Here is a 16,684-nt window from a genome sequence, read left to right as displayed (position 1 = left end):
TCTTTTCCAGAAAACTCTTCATGGCTTCTATAATTCTATCATTTGCTTCATCACTCAGTCCCAGCAGCAGCAGCATCCATTCCCTCTCTGTTCCTGCAATCCTCCCATTCACATCCCAGCCCATCTCACTCAGTGCCACCCTCATCATCTCCGTCCTTTCTCTCCGGTACCTCTCACACACCAGTATCACATGCACGACAGTTTCATCCACACCCCTGTCACACATCTGACACACTTTGCTGCGGGACTCAGACCACCTGTAGTTTCTTGCATTCACATTCATACACTGCGCTCGAGCTTGGAAGAGAAGATCACCACCCAGGCTTCCATCATACCAGCTGACACACTGCGGGGCTTCCTTTTCCCTGTACCATTCCAAAGTAGTCTTTCGCTCCATCGCATGCTTCCACCTCCTCAGACCGTCACCTTTCACTGCACTGTCTATCTCTCTCTTCCACTTTCTCGCATCCCATTCTAGATCCTCACTGTTGCTGTCAGTCATTTTCCATTCAAAGAAACGCCTCCCTTCCTCTCTGCTCACCCACCTGACTCGCATACCACTGTCACCAACCATTCTCATGCAGTTTTTAATCCATTTGCTCTCATGCAAGAGAGAGAGAGAGAGAGAGAGAGAGAGAGAGAGAGAGAGAGAGAGAGAGAGAGAGAGAGAGAGAGAGAGAGAGAGAGAAACAAAGAAAAGCAAGGAAACCACAATAATAAAGAAAGGCAAGGGAATCACAGTAGTAGTGGGAATGGGTATTATCCGTAGTAGGCAAAACGACTTCATCCCAGGGCACACACACACACACACACACACACACACACACACACACACACACACATTCTGAGGGTAGGGTGAGGGGCCCCCATTCCACCATTCCGCGTGCGACAAGTATAGTAGTTACTCTCTCGGGTCGTGAAATAGTTTAATGAATAGTCAAACACTAATAGTTAAGTGGTTAGTTACGTCGTTAGATGGTTAATTACTAGAAGTTAGTAAGTGAGAACTTTCAAGAGGAGGGTATCAGGACACCTCTCCTCCCGAAATTGACCTCTCTTTTTGGACACTCCTTTGACCTCTATTCAGGAGCAGTAAGTAGCGGGCTTTTTTTATATTTTTTCTTTACGCCCTTGAACTGTCTCCTTAGCTGGTTAGTGTTAAATAGTTAGTGGATCATTCTTTCCTCAGTATTTTGTGTTTCTATCATTTCTTGTTGTTATGCGTCGATCTTGGTGTTCGGTTTTTATATACTGCACTTTTTTTGTTTTGTTTTATATATATTATCATTTTTTTGGTGTCATATATATCTAATTCCTTTTTTGATGTTGTTTTTATACCATCCGTTTTGTGGTGTTCTGCGGTGGCCTCTTCGTCCCCATAAGACTCACCCATAATTTGGTTGATGTTGATGTTAGGGGCGAAAAGTAAATGATGTGTGTTTGTAATCTATTCTATTTATACTAAACTTTACTACGCTTTATTTATTTATTTATTTAATTATTTTATTTGTTTGTTATATTTTATTTTATTAATTTATTTATTTATTTGTTTTTTGTTTGATTTTTTATTAGTGTTTGGTGTGTGGTTTGAATTCGGAGTTTTCCTTCTCCTAGGAGGACTGCCTACCACGGCTGACGACCCCCTCCTGCCCAGGTTTGTGATCGGAGTTTGCTCTCCTAGGTGAACTGCCTCGCGGCTAACGATCTCCACCTCCCCGGGTTTGTGATCAGAGTTGTCCTTCTCCTAGGTGAACTGCTCACGCTAACGACCTCCACCTGCCGGGTTTTTAATCGGAGTTTGCTCTCCTAGGTGAACTGCTGGCGCTAACGACCTCCACCTGCCGGGTTTGTAATCGGAGTTTGCTCTCCTAGGTGAACTGCTCACGCTAACGACCTCCACCTGCCGGGTGTTTAATCGAGTTTGCTCTCCTAGGTGAACTGCTGGCGCTAACGACCTCCACCTGCCGGGTTTGTAATCGGAGTTTGCTCTCCTAGGTGAACTGCTCTCGCTAACGACCTCCACCTGCCGGGTTTGTAATCGGAGTTTGCTCTCCTAGGTGAATTGCTCACGCTAACGACCTCCACCTGCCGGGTTTGTTGTTCAGGTTGTCCTCTCCTAGATGAATTGCCTACCACGGCTAACGACCTCCATCTGTCCGTGTTTGTTGTTCGGAGTTGTCCCTCTCCTAGATGAATTGCCTACCAGGGCTGACGACCTCCATCTGCCCGTGTTTGTTGTTCGGAGTTGTCCCTCTCCTAGATGAATTGCCTACCATGGCTGACGACTTCCATCTGTCCGTGTTTGTTGTTCGGAGTTGTCCCTCTCCTAGATGAATTGCCTTCCATGGCTGACGACCTCCATCTGCCCGTGTTTGTTGTTCGGAGTTGTCCCTCTCCTAGATGAATTACCTACCACGGCTGACGACCTCCATCTGCCCGTGTTTGTTGTTCGGAGTTGTCCCTCTCCTAGATGAATTGCCTACCATGGCTGACGACCTCCATCTGCCCGTGTTTGTTGTTCGGAGTTGTCCCTCTCCTAGATGAATTGCCTACCATGGCTGACGACCTCCATCTGTCCGTGTTTGTTGTTCGGAGTTGTCCCTCTCCTAGATGAATTGCCTTCCATGGCTGACGACCTCCATCTGCCCGTGTTTGTTGTTCGGAGTTGTCCCTCTCCTAGATGAATTGCCTACCATGGCTAACGACCTCCATCTGCCCGTGTTTGTTGTTCGGAGTTGTCCCTCTCCTAGATGAATTGCCTTCCATGGCTGACGACCTCCATCTGGCCGTGTTTGGTGTTCAGTTGTCTCTCCTAGATGAATTGCCTTCCATGGCTGACGACTCCATCTGCCCGTGTTTGTTGTTCGAGTTGTCCCTCTCCTAGATGAATTGCCTACCATGGCTGACGACTTCCATCTGTCCGTGTTTGTTGTTCGGAGTTGTCCCTCTCCTAGATGAATTTCCTACCACGGCTGACGACCTCCATCTGCCCGTGTTTGTTGTTCGGAGTTGTCCCTCTCCTAGATGAATTGCCTACCATGGCTAACGACCTTCATCTGTCCGTGTTTGTTGTTCGGAGTTGTCCCTCTCCTAGATGAATTGCCTTCCATGGCTGACGACCTCCATCTGTCCGTGTTTGTTGTTCGGAGTTGTCCCTCTCCTAGATGAATTGCCTTCCATGGCTAACGACCTCCATCTGCCCGTGTTTGTTGTTCGGAGTTGTCCCTCTCCTAGATGAATTGCCTACCATGGCTAACGACCTCCATCTGTCCGTGTTTGTTGTTCGGAGTTGTCCCTCTCCTAGATGAATTGCCTACCATGGCTAACGACCTCCATCTGCCCGTGTTTGTTGTTCGGAGTTGTCCCTCTCCTAGATGAATTGCCTACCATGGCTAACGACCTTCATCTGCCCGGGTTTGTTGTTCGGAGTTGTCCCTCTCCTAGATGAATTGCCTACCATGGCTGACGACCTCCATCTGCCCGTGTTTGTTGTTCGGAGTTGTCCCTCTCCTAGATGAATTGCCTACCATGGCTGACGACCTTCATCTGTCCGTGTTTGTTGTTCGGAGTTGTCCCTCTCCTAGATGAATTGCCTACCATGGCTAACGACCTCCATCTGTCCGTGTTTGTTGTTCGGAGTTGTCCCTCTCCTAGATGAATTACCTACCATGGCTAACGACCTCCATCTGTCCGTGTTTGTTGTTCGGAGTTGTCCCTCTCCTAGATGAATTACCTACCACGGCTAACGACCTCCATCTGTCCGTGTTTGTTGTTCGGAGTTGTCCCTCTCCTAGATGAATTGCCTACCATGGCTAACGACCTCCATCTGCCCGTGTTTGTTGTTCGGAGTTGTCCCTCTCCTAGATGAATTGCCTACCACGGCTGACGAGCTCCACCTGCCCGGGTTTGTAATCAGAGTTGTCCTTCTCCTAGGTGAACTGCTCACGCTAACGAGCTCCACCTGCCCGGATTTTTCATCGGAGTTTGCTCTCCTAGGTGAACTGCTCTCGCTAACGAGCTCCACCTGCCCGGATTTTTCATCGGAGTTTGCTCTCCTAGGTGAACTGCTCTCGCTAACGAGCTCCACCTGCCCGGATTTTTCATCGGAGTTTGCTCTCCTAGGTGAACTGCTCTCGCTAACGAGCTCCACCTGCCCGGATTTTTCATCGGAGTTTGCTCTCCTAGGTGAACTGCTCGCGCTAACGACCTCCACCTGCCGGGTTTGATGTTCGGAGTTTGCTCTCCTAGATGGACTGCCTACCACGGCTAACGAGCCCCATCTGCCCGGGTTTGTTGTTCGGAGTTTGCTCTCCTAGGTGGACTGCCTACCACGGCTAACGAGCCCCACCTACCCGATCTCCGGCACCTCCGCGGACGCCCCGGGGCACACCAAGGCGCCCCTCTGGGAGCCCTCCAGTACCGCCCCTCTCGCCAGGGAGACCTTGGGCTCGCTGGCGCTCCTTACTCTCGATCCCCTCCGAGTCGAGGAGGGCGGCGGATGCAAGAACTCGCTTCTTAAAACTACCAGACTGGATTATGAAATTAATAAAAGATATCGCAATGCTCGCCGCGTATATCGTCTTTGGGATGGAAAGTCGCGGGGCCTCGGGAACGCGCACAGGGCGTCCAAAAACTTACTCCGTTTCCCTCTTTCCTTACTTCGATCCCTCATTTCTCTTCTATCATGTGTTCCTTATCCTTAATCGTCTGTTTTACTGTTCATTTATTTATTAGTTCGTTCTTATTAAATAGATAAATGAGTGGAAAATGTCCGGATGGGGAAATGTCCAGAAGGGAATATGTGTTCATGGGGGACTTTGTCAAGGGGGAACACGTCCAAGGAAATATTATGTCTGGTACCCGGCCGCTGCTTACCTGACACCCTTCCCTACCTATCCCACACATTCAAGGGGTCTAGAGAAGCTTATACACTCTAGCATCCTTGCACACAGTAGAGACCAGTGAGAATAGTCATGTCAGAAGGGAATATATATGTAGAAAACACGAATGGCAATCATGATATATTTAACGTAGTTCCCCATACGCAGAACCCGCAGGTGTTTGCTTCTTTTGTTTGGGGAGACTAATAAAATAAGACCACGATCCTCCTGACTGCATTATAGTGAGGGAATATAGTGTAATCCCCTTGAAAATAGCGTGTGAATAAGCAGAAGAGAGGAGCAAGAGGAAGAATTAAGACCTACAAAACCATACAGGTCAAAAAATGAAGAAGGGTTTTGTTCATCTCTTAAGCTTTGACCCTTGAATATGCTGGAACGTTGTGTAATCCCATTGAAAAGAAAAGTATGTGAATAGGCATAAGAGAGGACCAAGAGGATGAGGACCTACAAAACCATATAGGCCTACATATGTCAAAAGAAAGAAGAAGAATTATAAGGTTTTGCTCGCTTATATTCATCTCTAATCAAGCATTGACTCCTGAATATGCTGTCACGTATATACCTCATAAATTAAATAAATCACTGTATTCCTGTATATCTAAAAGAAATCACTATATATCCCTGTATATTCAAAAGAAATCACTATATATCCCTGTATATTCAAAAGAAATCACTATATTCCTGTATATTCAAAAGAAATCACTATATCCCTGTATATTCAAAAGAAATCACTATATATTCCTGTATATTCAAAAGAAATCACTATATCCATTCATATGTTAACTGGATTGACTGACTGACTGGGTTAATTATCCATTTCAAAACCAGATGATTGATAATGTAAAAGAGGGTTATGGTTGTTCATTTACTATTTAATAACTATATGCTGGAATGTAGAAATACACCACAAATTACTAGTACATCATTTATCTGATATACTTCTTTGTTAAATGACCCTTATTAACATATCTCTATACTTCCCTAATTGCTCTCCTTTTCCTTTCTTTTCCTTCTCTTTCCTCCTCTTTCTTACTCCCTTTCCTTGCTCCCCTTCTTTCATTAGGTTAAGTTAGGTTAGGTTAGGTTACTCTTCTCTTAATTTACTCTTCCCTATCAATCAATCAATCCTTAATTAGTATCACTGTTGCAAGCACAAGAAGAAAGCACAGCAACACACACAACCTTATTTTCCTATCACAAGTAGCTTTTGGGGGTAAGATATGGAGGTTTTTCTAATTAATGAAGAACTGACAGTTATATTTAGGTTAAGATAATGGCTCTCCCTTGGCTGACTCCTCCCTTTCCTTCCTTTCAACGTTCTCCTATTTTACCTTTCATACGTTTCTGGCACTCATTACACCGTCACAGGCATGAGGGGAAAATAGTGCCAATTAATAGCTTTTGGGTGATATATTTTGTTTCCCTGGACTAATAGATTTAATTGTGTGATAAGATAAGATAATGATATTTTCCCCACGTGACAGCACCTCCCTCCTCCCTTCCCTTGGCCACCTCCTCCTCTCCCTCCGTTTGACCTGTTACACTTGTCTCCTGTTTTACCCTTCATACGTTTCTGCCACTCAATTGTTATACGTTTTCAGGCAAGGGGAAGAAAAATATGACATCCTGAAGATATAGAAGACAGTGAAGAAGAAAACTAGCCCTGAAGTAGAAGACTAATACTGAAGAAGAAGAAAACTAACACCACAGAGGAAGAAAATTAACACTGCAGAGGAAGAAAACTGAGACTGAAGAAGAAAACTAACACTGAAGAAGAAAACTAACACTACAGAAGAAGAAAACTAACACTACAGAAGAAGAAAACCAACACTGCAGAAGAAGAAAACTAACACTGCCGAAGAAGAAAACTAACTACAGAAAAAAGAAAACTAACATTGCTGAAGAAGAAAACTAACACAAGAAGAAAACTAACACTGAATAACAAGAAGACAGTGCTCAAGAAGAAGACAACTAACACAGAAGAAGAAAACTAACACTACAGAAGAAGAAAACTAACACTGAAGAAGAAGAAAACTAACACAAGAAGAAAACTAACACTGAATAACGAGAAGACAGCGCTCAAGAAGAAGACAACTAACATAGAAGAAGAAAACTAACACTGAATAACAAGAAGACAGCGCTCAAGAAGAAGACAACTAACACGGAAGAAGAACACTAACACTGAAGAAGAAGACTAACAGCTATCAGAATTCAACTATGACCTTTTCTTGAGCCACTTGACACTTGGACCAGCCCCCCCTCCCCCCCTGAGCTCTGAAGGATGGGTCAGCTGTGTTGCAAGTGTGCGCAGGGGCAGGAGCACGATGAAGTGCAGCAGGGGGAGCCAGCAGGGGACAGGAGCACCACGGAAGCACCCCTGCTCACTGCCGCTGTGCCCCCCGCCGTAGAGTCCCCCTCGAGACATTCCCCTGTACTAGAGTCCCCTGTGGCAGAACCCCTTGTGCCGAAGTCCCCTGAAGAAGAGTCCCCTGTGGCGGAACCCCTCATAGCAGAGTCCCCTGTGGCAGAGTTCCTCAAGGTAGCGCCCCCCGTAGCAGAGTCGTCAGTACCCCGGGAGTCCCCAGCCCCTGTCACCCAGCAGCAGCATGACCAAGGTGATGGTAGTGGGCCCTCCCTGGCACCCGGCACCCCTGCTCCTGCCCCCTCCTTCACGCCACCGAAAGGGGACCACCTGGAGTTCCCCATCCTTCAAGACGTGGGGACGGTGGAGTATGTTCAGAAGAGTAAGGTGAGTGGCCTAAGCTTTTTTGTAATTGGTTGGGAAGCATGAAGCGATTTATTGAACATTGCTTGGTGAATGTGATCAATGTTGTGCTGCTAATATTTTGCCTTGCAGCTCAGTAAATTATTTCATGCATAGTTAATTATCGAGTCAGCTTGTGAAATTGGTAAAAATAGTGACTCGCCGCTTAATTATTTATGAAGTATTTATAAACTAACATGACCCCACCCTAATCTTAACCTATTGTAACATATTACCATGAAATAGCGATGGCAAGACCAAAGACACTGCTCGGCAAGTATTCCAAATTAGAAAACCAACTCACGTGTTATTTATTAAGATTATTTTCCAATGATGTTTTATGTATTTTAGATAAATGGGGTCTTTTGCCATGGAAATTATTGTTTTTCCAACTTATGAACAATTTCTTGTGTGCCTAACCTAACCTAACCTACCTAGGGACAGTAGTTAGTCAGTGCTATATTATAATAGTAACCTACCACCACAGAATAGGAACCGAGGCCCACCAAGATATTAATCCAGCCCTAATGAATTGGCAATGTATCTCTACCTACTGTAGTGTGCTGAGACTTGGCTCAGCTCACATAGACACAGTTGCAAATGCCTACCCATAGTATTAAAGTAAAGTTTGGGGCATACTAAGCTGTGCCTGGCTTTGGTTCTTACCTGGATGACCTTTCCCTATGAGCCATGCTTGAGTAAACCGTCAGCCAAAGAACCGAAAGGTCTCACCAACCAATGCGCCAGCCTATCCAAGCTCATCAAACAACAGAACATAATCCAATAAGACAGGCTCATCTCCATCACATTGGCCCTTAAGCGTGTGGCGGATAACTTTGAGAGTTTGCCGTCTGCATTTACTTAATCATCAAATAATCCTCAAGGGAGTGTGAACAGTGGCTGAATTCTGCTCTAACTGATGCCTGTGAATTATGGCCTTCAGATTTATAGCTTAGACTAGTAACCACTACATCACAGAAATAAAACATACAAGTTAACCCGTCCGCTGCAATTGCTACGGATTTGGCCTTCACTGGTAGCCTGGTAACATATATAGCTTAGACTAGCAGCCACTACATCACAGAAATAAAACATACAAGTTAACCCATCCGCTGCAATTGCTACGGATTTGGCCTTCACTGGTAGCCTGGTAACATATACTCTCAGGTCTTTCTCTGCCTATGTGGTGGATAGTGGAGTGTTTCCCATGTTGTACTGGTATGCTGGATATCCCCTCCCAAGGTGCAGGACTTTGCATTTTTCTTCACTGAATTGTAGCAGCCACTTTTTGCTCCATTCCTGTAGCTTGGTGAGGTCTTCTTGTAGGAAATTCACAGTTATGGGGTTAAAGACTTCAGCATACAGATGTGTACTCAGCTAACTAAATTGCACCCACAGTTAATTTCTCATAACAATATTTTCAGGTTCTGGTAATTCTGAAAGGCCTCCCAGGATCAGGCAAGTCTTACCTCGCCCGGATGCTTAAGCAGGTGTACAAGGATGCGGTGGTGTGCTCGGCAGACCACTACTTCATGAGGAGTGGAAAGTGAGTTAGTCTAGTTCAATTTGTTCAGTGCCTTTTTTTTTTTTTAAGGCAGCAACTCAAGGGCAACAAAAAGAGAGCGTAGAAAAAAAAAAAAGCCTGCTAATCGCTGCTCCCAGAAAAGTGAAAAGTAGAGAGTGGCGAAAAGAGAGATCAATTTCGAATGGAGAGGTGCCTTGATACACACTCTCCTTGATGCACTGTTTACCATGGGATTGCTATTCTTGCTAATCCATCTCCAGTTATTCATATCCCCCGTCCTGTTCCTCCAATCCCTTCACTTTCATCAACTTTCATGCAATCTATCCACATCCTCCTTGTCCTTCCTCTCTCTCCCTTCTCCCTACAACCTCCATTTCCAACTATTCTGCCCTAGTAGTCCTTGTTTCTTGTCATCATACGTCCCTACCACTGCAGTCTCCACGATCTTTCTCGACACGTCTACCACCTAAACTGTTCCCCTGATTCATTTGTTTATAATTCTGTCCAGTCATGTCACTCCCATCATCCACCTCAGGATTTGCATCTCAGCAGCATCCATCTCTTTCTCCTGTACCCTCTGTATAGGCCACAGCTCCATATGTCAAAAATAAGGTGCATATTATAGTCACTGCACACGAAATTGATCCAGAATCCCCGACCCCTCCTTCACCCTCCTTCCATGATAACATTGACTCCTAAAGCCCCGTTCATACTGTGCTGACTGGGCCGTGACAACCCAGCGACTTTTAGGTCCCCTTCACACTGTGCCGAATCAGCTTCCAGCGATCGTTTCTAGACCTCTTTCCAATCATGTGCGACCCTTTCACATCAACATTTCACACCCAAGATTTCATATACCGCGAATTCCCGGGTTGTCGTAGCCCAGAATCGACACAGTGTGAGTGGGGCTTAACTCCTTCCTTTCATCCAACCAATCAGCTTTCATTATTAGAGAAGAAGGGGTGGGGCTTTTGGAGCAACTTGTGTGTGTTGACTATAGTACTGGATTAAAATGGGAATGATCTTTTCTGTTGAAGCTGATTTATTTTTTTTATTTTAGTTCTGTTCATTAACTTATTAGCAGCCATGAACCTTTATAATATTTCTCCCACTCCTCAGGTATCAGTTTAATCCCGAGGAGCTAACTCAGGCCCATGAATCCTGCCAGGAGCGTGCAAAGCAGGCTGCCATCAGTGGTGTGTCCGTGATTGCCATTGACAACACAAACATAAGGTCATGGAACTACAAGTATTACCTGGGCCTGAGCCGGGATCACCACTACACCCCCCTCATTATGGAGCCACAGACACCCTGGGCCAAGAATACCAAGGAGCTGGCCAGGAAGAACAATCATGGGGTTAAGAAGGAGATTATAGACCAGAAGGTAACTTTTTTATGACAGGAAAAGCCTTAAAAATACTGCAAAATGCATCTCCTGTAAGTAAGAATGGAAGATGCTGATAAAGGAGGATTAACCCGGTAGCAGCGATGGGCCAAATTTGTGGCTTTACCGTGTAGCAGCGATGGGCCAAATTTGTGGCTTTACCGTGTAGCAGCGATGGGCCAAATTTGTGGCTTTACCGTGTAGCAGCGACGGGTCAAACTTGTGGCTTTACCGTGTAGCAGCGATGGGCCAAATTTGTGGCTTTACTGTGTAGCAGCGATGGGCCAAATTTGTGCCATGATATAAACCCCCCAAAATAGATGATGCATAAGCTGATCACAAATGCTTTGATATATATTATGAAATGGTTTGTGTGAGTGATGAAACAAGGCCAAGACCAAGCAGCACCTAGTCGTTGCCGGGGGCTGGATAGTCGGGGTTTTACTGTACCTCATAAAATGAAAGCTTGATGGAGTAATACAGGTCAGACTGACATCATGATTTTGTTATTTAGAAATTATACATTATTTCATAGTTGAGGCTGTGTAGGGGTTGGACAGCTCCCTCAGTGAGTGCTAGTGTGCGTGCCGTAACACCTCCCACCTTGCAGCTGAAGACCTACGAGGCAGCGCTGCCGCTCTACTACTGGTGGTTCCTCAATGAGGCAGACTCTGCACAGATCATTGCTCAGGCACAGGCTTGGCTCAAGAAGGCACTCCAAGTTCAAGATTTCTTTCAAGATTTTTCTAAGTTTTCCAAGCTCTCATCAATAAAGGGTAAGTTTTATATGTTTACATTATAATTATACATCTTTTATGGTTACTTTTACTTTCTATCACTTATATAAATCATGGAAAAGTAGTCTTCTTTATTTTCAGTATCATTCTTGGTGTTGTGTGATTAACTCATAACTACACATCCATCACATACATGTTACCATTTATAATTTGATTCACATTTATGGTTGAGGTTGGGATGTTCCCCCCACATAAATCATAACTTATTATCAGATAGATATAACATTTTATTATCAGATCGATATAACAGTTTAATTCCAATTTCAATATGTATCTGTACTCTGATTTTCGTGGCCAGATTTATTCAATAGAATTTTTTCCAGAGATGCTAAGGTATTACAAAAGGAATGAAGAGCGCTCAGACTACAAGGTCCTCCACGCCACGGCCAGCGTTGTCCGGAGAGGCAAGGCAAAGAACGCCAAAGAGTACATTGCGAGGCAAGCTGTCAAGGACTCCCTCGGCAAAGGCTTCACTCTCCAGCTTATTGGCTTTGTCATAACACCGCAGACATTTGGTGTCAGACTGAGGTTAGGCGAAGATGCCTTGGAGTTGTGGGGACTGGATGACCATGAGACAGAAGCAGAGGACACAGCAGGCAAACAGCCTTCTAAAGCAGGCCCAGGGTCTGCAAAGAAGACCAACAGGGTCAATCTGGCCAACACAGGTGTGAGGAGAAACTCCTGCCAGACCACACTCAGGGACGGCCCGTCACAGCTACATGAGCATCGGTTCGCTCCCACTGCCGGCAGAGGCAGCCGTGCACACCTCACCCTTGGGTGTGCCCCGGGGGTCTCGGCCAAAATGACAGGGTTTGATCTCATAAAAGTTGTCTCTTGTGAACAAGAGATGTTGAAAACTGAAAATCTTCAGCAGTCAAGTGAAAAAGTGCAGACCTTTTCACTCACTGAAGGTGAACTGAGGACCTATGGAGATGGCATTTGGGTTATATATCCAGAGAAAGAAATTCATGTGGATTCTTTGTTTTCAGGATTTTATTAATACTAAGAAGGTTTCTTTTCAGAGAAATGGAGGGTATAATGATAAAGTGTACAGCTATTCCATTTTTTTTACTACGAAGAATATTTTGGTTGTGTGTCTATTGTACATCTGTTCATTGAGATCCATGATAATTATATCCTTTAGAATCAGTTACAAAGTCAGAGGATGGCTGGCTGTTGACTGACAGCTGCTCACTACAGTTATGGAGAGTGCTCAAACATGGCTGAGAGAGACCTACGTGTCCTTGGCCAGTCATAGCTTCACAGAACCTTGAGAGCAGCCCATCCTTGCCTTGCACATGAAGGCTGTGGCTGCAGGAGCCTTGCATGACAGTATTTGATTTACTGCTTCTGTGATGAGTCAGTCAGTGATTGTGTGTTTTGTAAATTTACATATTTGTACATGACATCTTGCTGTGCTACAGTTGTTATCAAGGTGCAGGTTTCCTATGACTGTGATGACAAATAGTGATTATGTTTTAGAATATAAATATATTTATATGCCATATTGCCTTGCTACAGTCACCAAGGGGCAGACTTTGCCACTGATACTTTTCTCAGTGGTGATCCTGCTTACTGCCAAGGAAGCTTTTTATTATGGTGATAGTTATTTTTTATTGATGTTTTTGACCGACTGTGGTATTCAAATCACTGAAGTTATTTTTTATTGATGTTTTTGACTGACTGTGGTATTCAAATCACTGAAGTTATTTTTTATTGATGTTTTTGACTGACTTTGTGGTATTCAAATCACTGAAGTTATTTTTTATTGATGTTTTTGACTGACTTTGTGGTATTCAAATCACGGACATTGTTTTTTCCTGCCAATACTTGACCAACTGACTTCCCTGCCGAACAACACTCACTCCAGCTCATGCCTCGTGCCTCCCCCTGACTCATGACCCTGCAGTGCATGAGTTGGGTATGGGTGCCTATTTCTGCCCAGCCTTGTGTGGTGATTCAGTAACCCACACTCGCTACTACCAGCCAACAGTAAGCAACCTTTATTGAGTGGCCAGAGACTACTTATACGAGGTACTGATAACCATGTCCCTTCAGCAAAACTCTGCCAAGAAGATCAAAAGGGACAGTGTGAGGTAGAATGGGTCAGACAAGAAGATACATATGTTGGCACCACTATAAATATCCTCCTGTGCCTCTTTAACTGGTTGGGGCTGACCATGTGGCCTCGTCAAGAAAGCATACTGGAGTCACGGCTGTACATAAAAAAGTACTCCATTTAGGAACAAAGTTACGCATGAAAATTCAGCTGATGTTTAAAGATGAGCTAGTAACATCAAAATAGGAAGCAATTGCAATCTTTCATATTGACTATCATTTTTTTTACCTTGGCTTAATTTTTCATAGTAGGGTAATTTGGCGAATGCACCATATATGTGAAGGAGGAAGGATGAAGGGAGCGAAGCGAAAATGTGAGTTAGGAGAGGGGAGAGGAAGGGATCATTCATAGTGACTAGATTTTTAAAAAAAAATTTTTACCTTGACTTAATTTTTCGTAGTAGGGTAATTTGGCGAACGTACCATGCATGTGAAGCAGGAAGGAAGGGGGAGGAAGGATGAAGGGAGCAAAGCGAAAATGTGAGTTAGGCGAGGGGAGAGGGAGGGAAGGTACTATTTATAGGCCCATGTTTTCCCGAGGGGTTAAGAAAATGTAAAGTAATTTTTCAGCCTCATGGGGAAAACAGAGCCTTAGCATGTTATTTTAATGTGATATTATGTAACCATTTTATGCTAATTTATTAAGTCATGTTTTTATCATGTGTTGATTTATCTGTGATCAGGAAATTGGTATGGATTTTTTTTAGCATTCTCTCTACAGTGGTTTTGCTAATTTTATGCATAGAAGTAAGCATTCACCTGGCAGTACTATGAACCATGTATTGTAAATTTGTAAGGTATAACTGTACAGCAGCAGTTTTTAAAGTATTTCACCCCTGATTCAGTTTGCAGACACTAATATCAATCAGCCCTGCTCCAAGCTCAGTGTGACTTGGGAGCCCCTTTCCACTCACTGTCAAATTTGGGGTAGGACTTGAGTGAAGACAGGTTAAGGAAGGGACAGCGGAAAGTGATGGTAGTCCCGTTTACATGCATCGACAAGTTTGGGGAAGAAGGTGAGTGAAGGGAGGTTGAGGAAGGGACAGCGGAAAGTGATGGTAGTCCCGTTTACATGCAGCGTCAAATTTGGGGAAGGAGGAGGTTGAGGCATAGAGACAGAAGTGGGGTAGTCCATCTCTGCACATCAAGTCAAATTGGAGGTAGGAGGAGAGTGAAGGGAGCTTGAAGAATAGGGAGAGAGGCAAGTGAGGGGTAGTCCATCTATGCACATCAAGTCAAATTGGAGGTAGGAGGAGAGTGAAGGGAGCTTGAGGAATAGGGAGAGAGGGAAGTGAGGGGTAGTCCATCTCTGCACATCAAGTCAAATTGGAGGTAGGAGGAGAGTGAAGGGAGCTTGAGGAATAGGGAGAGAGAGAAGTGAGGGGTAGTCCATCTCTGCACATCAAGTCAAATTGGAGGTAGGAGGAGAGTGAAGGGAGCTTGAGGAATGGGGAGAGAGGCAAGTGAGGGGTAGTCCATCTCTGCACATCGTCAAATTGGAGGTAGGAGGAGAGGGAAGGGAGCTTGAGGAATAGGGAGAGAGGCAAGTGAGGGGTAGTCCATCTCTGCACATCAAGTCAAATTGGAGGTAGGAGGAGAGGGAAGGGAGCTTGAGGAATGGGGAGAGAGGGAAGTGAGGGGTAGTCCATCTCTGCACATCGTCAAATTGGAGGTAGGAGGAGAGGGAAGGGAGCTTGAGGAATGGGGAGAGAGGGAAGTGAGGGGTAGTCCATCTCTGCACATCAAGTCAAATTGGAGGTAGGAGGAGAGTGAAGGGAGCTTGAGGAATGGGGAGAGAGGGAAGTGATAGACCAACTGGCATCACACTGAGTACACTGTCACATGGAAAGGATCTAGTGAGTCAAAATGAGTGAAAAGTAAGATGGGTTGATATTTTTGTCTGGAAATACCACAAAGTTCATCTCCCAAGTCAGCCCAGTACCATGTCTTTGCTATTAGCTTTTCAATAAGAGCAAAGAGGATGACCATTTCACTACATCTTTAGTATTAGCCTGTTAAAAAAAGATGACAACCAAAATCAAGCAGCTAAATTCCGTAAACTTTTGTGGTTGGCATTTAGTCCATCTAACAAATTATCATTAATAGCTCAATTTATTGAGATGTGCAGGAATTGTGATGGCATTATCATTTGAAGATATTTTTCCCCCACTGAGTCTGAAATACGTAATTTTTATTCTATTGATCTCAAGTCTATCTACTTTTTGTGTGGTTAGGTCCATTTTCTGGAGACAGGCAAGTAGCAATTGCCAAACTGTTGTAGCAATGGGCTTACCTGTTGGGTTCCTCACACAGCTGAGGTGTTGGTGCATGCCTCTGTCAGGCAGTCACTTAGGGCAGTGGTTCTTAAAGCTTTAAGGGAACGAAAACCAAAGGTTCATTTTAAAGTCAATCTGATAACCCTTGTTAAGTATTAACCTGCAACTACTGACAGTTATCTTTCAATGTCCTGCAAGAATAAGAAAAGAGGGCAGCTGAACAAAAAGCTGGATTCTGCAAGCTGTTTTGTAGTTTCCATTTGGTCATGCTTGTCACACAGTGCACAATATCGATCATTTATTATAAAGATACCTCTTTCAACACAGTCATGAACCTGTTTCTGTTACCTCTGCTGGTATGGAGGAACTACTTTAAGAACACCTGCCTGAAGGTACCTAATCTTGTTATATTCCCCATACCCTACTGGAACACATCTCTGGATCTTGTTTGTAAAATAACACAAAACATGAACCTGTATTTCTCCACTTTTAATATGGAGTGTTGGTGGGTGCATCCCTGGTGTGATAGGGTAGCTAGCGGCTGGCACAAACGAGGCCTGGGCTAGACTATTGTTGACTGACTGTGATAGCATAAACTTAAACCCCATTCACACTGTGCTGACTCCAGGCCGCAACAACCCAGCAGCTTGGGGTATACGAGGTCTTGGGTGTGAAATACTGACATGAAGGAGTCACATATGGTCAGAAAGAGGTATAGAAATGATCACCAGATGCTGATTCGGCACAGTGTGAAGAGGGCCTAAAAGTCGCTGGGTTGTTGTTGCCTAGAATTGGCATAGTATGATCATGGCTTTAAATTGTACCTGCTTTTCTCTGCTTCTGTTGAGTGTGGGTGGATGTATGTGTTGTGTGAGGTGATAATTGTCTATTTGCACAAACATGGGTCTGAGAACTTTTA

General features: G+C 44.5%; 1 protein-coding gene and 1 long non-coding RNA gene across 94 annotated transcripts in view; one reads left to right on the top strand and one right to left on the bottom strand.

Annotated features, from left to right (window-relative positions):
* LOC127010331 (uncharacterized) overlaps positions 1–5,151 on the bottom strand; it is an 18,728-nt gene extending 13,577 nt beyond the window's left edge. For 10 of the 49 annotated variants that reach the window (XR_007763087.1, XR_007763077.1, XR_007763075.1 and 7 more), the window contains exons 1-3: positions 3,541–5,145; positions 2,981–3,400; positions 2,410–2,776 (exon numbers count right to left, since the gene is read on the bottom strand). This is a non-coding gene — a long non-coding RNA (uncharacterized LOC127010331). Of the gene's footprint in view, positions 1–2,409; positions 2,777–2,980; positions 3,401–3,540 lie in introns of all 49 variants that reach the window. The other 39 variants (XR_007763082.1, XR_007763089.1, XR_007763094.1 and 36 more) reach the window with 16 other exon arrangements.
* LOC127010329 (2',3'-cyclic-nucleotide 3'-phosphodiesterase-like) overlaps positions 1–16,684 on the top strand; it is a 25,544-nt gene extending 8,860 nt beyond the window's left edge. For 4 of the 45 annotated variants that reach the window (XM_050884223.1, XM_050884220.1, XM_050884224.1 and 1 more), the window contains exons 2-7: positions 6,503–7,650; positions 9,090–9,211; positions 10,310–10,574; positions 11,185–11,350; positions 11,695–15,161; positions 15,248–16,684. In XM_050884223.1, the coding sequence (XP_050740180.1) occupies positions 7,183–7,650; positions 9,090–9,211; positions 10,310–10,574; positions 11,185–11,350; positions 11,695–12,371 (1,698 nt within the window). In that variant the 5' untranslated portion in view covers positions 6,503–7,182 and the 3' untranslated portion in view covers positions 12,372–15,161; positions 15,248–16,684. Of the gene's footprint in view, positions 1–5,950; positions 6,115–6,288; positions 6,307–6,358; positions 7,651–9,089; positions 9,212–10,309; positions 10,575–11,184; positions 11,351–11,694 lie in introns of those variants that run through there. The other 41 variants (XM_050884253.1, XM_050884248.1, XM_050884244.1 and 38 more) reach the window with 41 other exon arrangements.

This window comes from Eriocheir sinensis, chromosome 43 (genome assembly GCF_024679095.1).
Source record: "Eriocheir sinensis breed Jianghai 21 chromosome 43, ASM2467909v1, whole genome shotgun sequence".
Lineage (NCBI taxonomy): Eukaryota > Metazoa > Arthropoda > Malacostraca > Decapoda > Varunidae > Eriocheir > Eriocheir sinensis.
This window is presented reverse-complemented; position numbering and strand designations above follow the sequence as displayed.